This window comes from Mesoplodon densirostris, chromosome 14 (assembly GCF_025265405.1).
Source record: "Mesoplodon densirostris isolate mMesDen1 chromosome 14, mMesDen1 primary haplotype, whole genome shotgun sequence".
NCBI classification, from domain to species: Eukaryota; Metazoa; Chordata; class Mammalia; order Artiodactyla; family Ziphiidae; genus Mesoplodon; species Mesoplodon densirostris.
The window spans coordinates 58,705,539-58,713,642 of record NC_082674.1 but is presented as its reverse complement, the minus strand read 5'-3'; the positions used below and the strand labels follow the sequence as shown (position 1 = coordinate 58,713,642).

General features: G+C 38.8%; 1 protein-coding gene across 1 annotated transcript; it reads left to right on the top strand.

The window, feature by feature from the left end:
- The first annotated feature begins 1,156 nt into the window (after window positions 1-1,156).
- On the top strand, window positions 1,157-7,723 carry GKN2 (gastrokine 2). The gene is made up of 6 exons (XM_060117976.1): window positions 1,157-1,168; window positions 3,153-3,206; window positions 3,646-3,783; window positions 5,612-5,722; window positions 6,363-6,519; window positions 7,641-7,723. The coding sequence occupies exons 1-6, from the start codon at window positions 1,157-1,159 to the stop codon at window positions 7,721-7,723; spliced, it is 555 nt and encodes a 184-aa protein (XP_059973959.1).
- Window positions 7,724-8,104: the final 381 nt, after the last annotated feature.

Sequence of the window (8,104 nt, the reverse complement as noted above, 5' to 3'; positions counted from 1 at the left end):
AGTGATTCAGTTATACATATACATATATCCATTCTTTCTCAGATTCTTTTCCCATATAGATTATTACAGAATATTGAGCAGTGTTCCCTGAGCTATACAGTAGGTCCTTGCTGTTTATCTATTTTATACACAGTAGTTGTGTATATGTTAATCCCAAATTCCTAATTTATACCTCCCCACCATGTTTCTCCTTTGGTCACCATAAGTTTGTAAAAGCCCTATTTTTAAGAAGCTGCTGGACGTCATTCCAGCTGTAGAACAAGAACATCATTTATGCTATTGCTTTGCTTACTGTAATAATTTTCAATATTGAACAATTCTGCCATTTACAGGTACTATTTGTTTTTGTATTTCCCCACCTCTAAGTTCATGATTCCACCCTAATGCTAGCTAGCCATTTCTGATGTGGCATTATAAAAATTACTCGAATTAAACTGTATTCTCTATATTTTTTAATCTGAGGATTTCTCAGTGCATTTCAAGGTAACGAGAATTGTATGTCATATTTTTGATGGAGTTTTGGGCAAGGTTTAATGATAAATTCAGTTAATGATGTTAATTGGGTAGAGAGATCTCTGAGCCTTGCTCCTCATGGATCTCTGGAAATTGGCACCAACTGTAAATTGGAGGAGAAATAAAGTCATAAAGCCTCAAATCAGGGCCCCAGACACTGTCCTTGCCTCTAGTCCCATATCCATCCCATGGGTGGAAGAATTCAACAAACAAGGCAGGGACGAAAAGGCATTGAGTGAGGGCTCAACTTAGGTCTTAAGGGTGGACTTTACCTTCAGGGGAGATTTAGGAATATTAGATATAAATGATGACAAGACGTTTGTGTAGAACAAGCGTCTTGTAATATTTTTAAAGGCGGACATTGAAATCTCAAATGCAACATAGAGCAGATAAGAGGGAATATTTACAGAGTAACCAAGTGGCAAATTTTTACTAGTGAATAATGAACTTTGCTGATATCAGGTTATGTGGTTGGGTCTCAATCCCGATAAAGGAGTTTGCTGGGGTGTGTCAATGATATGGACATGGCTTTTTCCAAAGTAATCATTCTGGAAAGAGATTTCCACACCTTAAAGCCAATATAAAGCGTAGAAGTTGCATGGGCAGCCTCACTTTCTCCAGCAGCTTCTGCCTTTCAGGCAAAATGAAAATCCTTGTGAGTATTTGTTTACGTTTCTTTATATACTTCTGGTGGCTGCTTGCAGAGAATGCTCATATCCAATAAGCCTTGGCTTTCAGGGGTCTTAGCACTGCATGCTTCTAAACTTCTGTGATTGAATTAATGCTGTCTTTGGCAGGAATAATGTTGAATATTAATTTGTCCATATTTATTTGTCCATTGTCTGTTTCTTGAGATGTTTACTAAAAAATTACAAAGAAAAATAATGGAAATATCTAGGGAATTTTAATTTGTAATATTTTAGTAATAATTCCTTATTATGAACTTTGGAGGGAATGTAGCCATTTTAGGACAACTGTATTTACTATCTAAAGGAGAAGTAGTCATTTAAAAATAACAATATCCATAATAATAATAATGATAATGGCAGCTGTCATTTCCCAAGTGTGTACTAGGCCCTATGCTAAACATTTGCATGAATCATTTCATCCATTCACTTAAACAATTCTATGAGCTGAGTAATATTGCCCCATTCTATAGGTGAGAAGACTGAGGCACAGAGGAATGTGATTTCCCCAGGCCAGTAAATGTGGAATTTAGGCTTGAAATTTCCCCATCTTAGGCCCCACTTACCGGAGCAATCATGGCAAAGTAATCCTGCCATGACCACTCCAGCTGATCTCAGCCCTGATCCCATTCTCCCATAGCTCCACATTGCAGTACTCCATGGATGGTTAGTTGACTATGTTCTGATCCAGAATGGAACTCCTTCCCCCAGTCTCTATCCCTTATTCTCATTGAGCTATTGAAGGAGAAAGCAAAATAATACCTCCCCAAAAGGTGTTAAAGACTGTCAGCTCAAAGAGTTGCCTCTCCCAAGGTATCTTGACTTTTTTAAGAGGATACCTAACCCTAAAACACAAACCTGGAACAGTGGTATATTAATCATGGTGTTGGGTGAGTGGTTACTTGGGGGCAGGGGACACTTCCTGAGCTCTCTCTAATCATAGCACTATGGTGGCTAGCCCTTCACCCACCTATTCAGACCTCTGTATTAGATCCATTAAACAGAATACATAGGAGTGTCAGAGGTTGTCCAGGAGTCTAGGTTGTCCCTCTGCAAGTAAGCAGGTTGGACAGCTGCATGTAGGTCCATGTTAGACATTCTACCCACAGTCACCAGGAGAAAAATGTGATTGGTGAGATGCAAAAGGAAGTAGGAAAATCCCACTGACAAGTCCTAAAAATATCTGCCTTCTCCTTCATCAGCAATTTCAATGACAGTGCAGTGCACTGTGATGTTCAGAAGAGAGAACACAAAACCAGGATCAGCATGTTGGATGAGTCTCTCATATAAATGCAGCAAAATGTCAGCAGTGCCTCCATGTCAGCCTCATGGACTGCTGGCCTAACACTTGTCTGATGGTATCACTAAGGAGAATGTGGAGGTTTTCCTTGATGTCAGCCTCAAAAGTTAATCATGCCTCCAAGCATCGGATTTTCAAAGTTTGCTTTTAGGAATCTACTGTATCTCTATCACCCATGAATCCACTTAAATCTGTCTTACTCTCTCAATCTCAAGGAATTAAGTATTTTTTTTAACCAAAAAACAAAACTTGACTCCTGTATACTAAAGCCAGCGTGAATACCACTAGGGTCCTCCCCTTCGTAAAAGGAGCCCTTCCTCACTGCTCACCTCCCCCAAGTTTTTGTTTTTTGTTTTTTTCTGGCATAAGAACTATGCTTTCTAGAAGGTTGTGTTGTTAAGAAGGGTTGGGAATTTGGTAACAAAGGTAGAACCTGTGTCTGAAAAATAGCATGAACCCAACAAATGCCTGTCAAATGAATGAATGTGTGTTTCACATTTTGGAAGTGGACTGTTGACCACCCATGACCTCCCACCAGTGTCTAATGCATATGTTTTCTGTGACATTTGTGCTTGTCTTGTCCAATGTCACCTCATGTTCCCACCCTGAGTGACAGCCCTATTGTGAATAGATGTGACTGCTCGGTTTTTTAGGTGGTATTTCTGGTGGCACTGGCTATCTTTGGGACACAATCTCATGGACATGAGGTGAGTTGGTTCACTATAGACTTTATATCTTAGAGGTATTGGGAGAGGAAAAAGAAGATATGAGATAATCTGAAGGACAGTAGAGAGTCCACATGTCCTATGTGGGATGAAATTCCAGAAATAACCAATAACAGAAACAATGAAGTTGATTATTTCTTTCCAAACACAATACCTTAAAAAACCTACCCCATTGCTTTAAAATGTGGTTAATTTCATTTCTCATGTAATGCCATTGCTTTGCCCATATATAATGCAGTGAACTATGAGGAAGACCTTTGCATTCTAATTTTCGCATGGGCTTTTGGTCTGGGATGCCAGTGGAGATGTTTCAAGGTTCAATCTCTTGTTTGAAGCAATAGAAGACTTTACTTTGCAGGGAGGGTTGCCTTTCAAATGCACATAGTTTATGAAAAAACCATTATGTCTTTTGTCAATCTAGGTTTATAACATCATCAGCCCAACTGACAATGGTGGCCTTATTCAGGAGACAATGACAATTGACAATGAAAAAAATATCGCCGAGATTAATATCCATGCAGGATCATGCTCCTCTACCACGATTTTTGACTATAAACATGTAAGCAGCAATATTTTATATTCTTCAAGAATGGACTTCTAAAGGGTGGAGGGGCAGCCATTTATTGTGCATTTGAATTCCAGGATCTATCCTTGCAATTCTTTCACAATATCCTTACTTCTGCTTTTCCCTTTAAATAATCAAGCAATTGATTAAAAACCAATCAAACAAAACCATTTCTAATTAAAAAATGTGATGAGACAGGAAGCATACAAATTCGCTTGACCTTTTCAGGTGGAAAGCACAATCATTTTGGCTAACTACAGGCTCAGAAAGTGCCTGGAAGGGTGACTAAAACCCAAGGCCAGGCATGGCACACAGGCTCTCAAAAATATTTGTCAAATGCCTGAATGAATGAAGTAGGGCTTCTAATACAAAAAATTATGTAGACAAAGAACAATAATGAAGCAAGTAGTCACAAAGTAGCAGAAATCCAGAACAACTCTACACATTTGACTATGTATATGCAGTAAATCATACTGCTTCTGGAAGAATGAAAATATGTTAACTAAAAACATTAAACAATTTCCAAGTTTCAGTTACTGGTATGAACAATAAATCTCAGGAAACTTATTCTGTCCTTGATTCATTTATTCATTTGCTTGTTTTCCATTTGTTCCACCTGGGTGATGAGCCTGCTTTCACCTATGGAGAGAGCTATGCACTGTGTATATAAGTAGTCTGTAGTCCGTTGCACTGTACATTTGAACGTGACTTTCTTCTCCTTTTCTTATAGAAACCTCCTCACTCCCTCTGCCCCACTGGTATTGGGAGTTCCATGACACTTTTGAAAGCATAGAGTCTTTGAAAGATATGCTTTACAGGGAAGTTGTGCTGAAATTCTTTTTAAGCAGATGTCAGGGAAATCACAAAAGTATCTTTAAAAAACAATAGCATGAGAATAGGTGAGAATTTGGTTAAAACCTCTTCCACTATCATCAGGTTCAGCCTCAGTCAATTTTTGGATTTTAGGGACTGGCAATTTGTGAGAACTGAAAAATAGGAACTAGAAAGATTTATAATATTTGCACTCTTATAGGCTGTATAATTATTTGGAACTATGTACAGAAAATTCCACTCTGTATGAAGATTCCAGAAGGTTCCTTTTGGCTCCAAGGATCTCACCCTCCATTGTTCTTCCAATCCCAACTTCCTCCAACCCATCCTTATCCAGCCGGCTTGGGTCTGAGGTGGAGAAAAGATAGAAGATGGTAAAGGAGGGGAGGGGAGAATCAATGAAAATGTATGTGTGGTGGGTGAGGGGGGTGTGGGTATGTTGAGGAGAGCTTCTAAAGCATCACTGTCAGTAGAACTTTCTGCAATGGTAGAAATGCTCTATATCTGCATTTTCCAATAGGGAAGCTACTAGCCACTTGAAAGCTACTCAGCACTTGAAATGTGTGATGGAGAAAGTACATTTTAAATTTTATTTAATTTGAATTTAAATTTAAATGGCCACAGGTGGCTGGTAACTAACATATTGGAAAGCACAGTTCTAAAGAATACCGTATTTACTCCAAATTGAGGAAAAGGCAGAACAAAATCAATAGAAAGAGACAGAGAGCGGCTTCTTCTCAAGCTTTCAAACACCAAACTGTAGACCCAAAACATGAAAAGTGGGGCACACATCATGGGTTTACACAAATTCAGAGATAGAAATGACAAGTGAAAAAGTAAAACGACTATGTAAAAGAAGTCGAATGGGTAGAATTGACTGCAGCTTGAAAATATCACTACGCATGCTCAAGGCTTTCCTCGAGGCCGATCCTCACCAAGCTCAGAGCCCAGGGAACTGGGAGGGGCAGTAACTGTGCTCTTGCTGCTTCAGGGCTACATCGCCTCCAGGGTGCTCTCCCGAAGAGCCTGCTACATCCTGAAGATGAACCATAAGACCATCCCTGCTCTGGACCAGCTCCAACGGTACATCTTTGAGAGGCAGGTAAGTCTGGGGTAACCCTAAGTATTCCCTGTTCTTGAGCCAGGGAATACTGGTGCCCACAGAGAAATGAAAAGGGTAAGGGAAAAGATCATAATATCATACCTTATTGTGGCTATGGTACCCTCCACTTTAAAGCATCTTCACATTTATTGATTTTAGAGCAGAATAAGTCTCTTATCTTGAGTTCCACCATACAGCCCCCAATACAAAAACTTACAATAAATTCCAGTGTCTTTGTAGAGAGGACTAAACATTCTCTTCTCAGAGCTAGGCTTTAAGAAATAGTGATTGGCAGAAAAAATGAGTGATGATATCCAATGACACAATGGCGCAAAGAAATACAGTATAGTGAGAATAAACAAACACTGTGTGAGGCTAGGAATCTGAGGTTTATTTCTCCTTTTGTGTCTTTTCATCGGGCACAGGATTCACCCTCTCTGGGTTTCATTGTCACCAGCTGCAAAATAACATTGGTAATAATGAGGTTTCTCTACAGACCAAGTGGTCAACAAGAGATGACATCTTGAGATTCCTGACCACCTCCTGTTTAATAATTCAAGAGAGAAAAAGTCACAATTTAGAATAAGTTACACCAGATTATGTCAATTTATTTCATCCTATTCCACTCCTACTGATCTAGGCTTTGAAAAACATGTTCTCCAACAAATACATCTGGGTCAAGTATAACCCACTGGAGTCTCTGATCACAGATGTGAAATGGTTCCTGTTTGGATCACCCATCAGGCAGCTCTGCGAACATGTCCCCTTGTACAATGGGGAAGTGGCTGAAAAGACACGTGAGTACCAATAAATCATTCCTTCACTAGATATTTTCTGACAGCTCCAATATGTCAGCCACTCTGCCAGGTGCTGTGTGAAATACAAATAAACATGAAACATGACTCAGTTTGGTTTACTTTGGGAATTAAATATCTACCGTGTGTGGAAATAGTGCTAAATGTTAGGGAGAGGCAGAAATGAAAAAACTCTGCCTCCAAGGAACACATAGTCTGATGGAGAAGTTAGTGACTTAAGACAGAGGATGGAATAAAAAAGATTCCTGGGGACAAAGGAAAAGCTATTGGCTTCTCTAAAGTACAACATGGTAACTCTAGTTAATAATATGGTATTGCATACTTGAAAGTTGCTGAGAGTAGATATTAAGCATTCTTACCACACACACACACACACACACACACACACACACACACACAAGAGTTAATATGTTAACTACACAAAGTGATGGATGTGCTATCTTGAGCTTTTACAATGTATATGTATATCAAATTATCATGCTGTACACTTTAAATATATACAGATATACTTGTCAATTATTTCTCAAAAAAGTTTAAAAATAGTCTCAGGATCTAAGATAAAATTGGTCCAAGAAAGAGCAGGCAAAGTGGACTGACAGGGAATAAAAACTGATTCATGCAGGTAACATATGTCACTGCAGTCATTACTGGTATTTTTACACAAAATTGCTAAGTATGGCAGAGTGACAGAGTGAAAGAAAAGCTGGATCACAGATGGCAAAGGTAACAAGAGAAATTCCCCAGAGTAGTGGAAGGTAAAGAAGAAAAGAATTACATTTATTACCTTTCTATTGCCCAGAAAAAATTAAGATATTTTTACTTTTCATAAGGTCATTAGTACTTATAAGTAAAGGCATGCAGGCATGCCATTAATGCAGAATGTCATAGCATTAATCGAGTTGAGCCAGAGAGCACTTCCGGGAATTGTCAGTATATTTAAGCTAATATATTATTATTCTTTGCAATACAAGTATAGCTAAAATCTTGGGTAACATGAAATTACTTGTACACCCCCTAGTCAAGACATTTACAAAAGGGCATTGGTTTGCTGAATTCTAGTAATTTCTTAATTCTCTTTCTTTAAAAATTTTTCCCCTTTTCAGATGATACTGATGCTGGAGACTGTGCAAAGACTGGGCTCCTGGGCATCTTGGGAATTTCCATCTGTAAAGACCTTCACATTTAAGGTATCAGCCCACTGGTTTCATCTTTTCAGAGAAATACACGTTTCCACTCAACGGCCAAATTAAATTCTTTGTCAACATCCCAACTAATTTTGAGATTCAGTAGTAAAACATAAGTACTATATTTATAGATATCTGGGTGTTTTCTTTTCTTGTAAGCAGCAAAGGGAAGCCAAACAATGTTTATGTCAATATATAGAAGGAAAGAAATTGCCAGGATTTCAAGTAAAGTGTACAGTGTGAAAATTCCCAGGTAATATAGGTGAGTCACATACAGGCTGGTCAGTTATGTACAAGTCTTCAGTTTTGCATTTGACACTTAGACCAGCTGCCCATCTGTCCAACCAACACACTGGGCAGTGTAGGTAGAGCAGGGGCTCAGG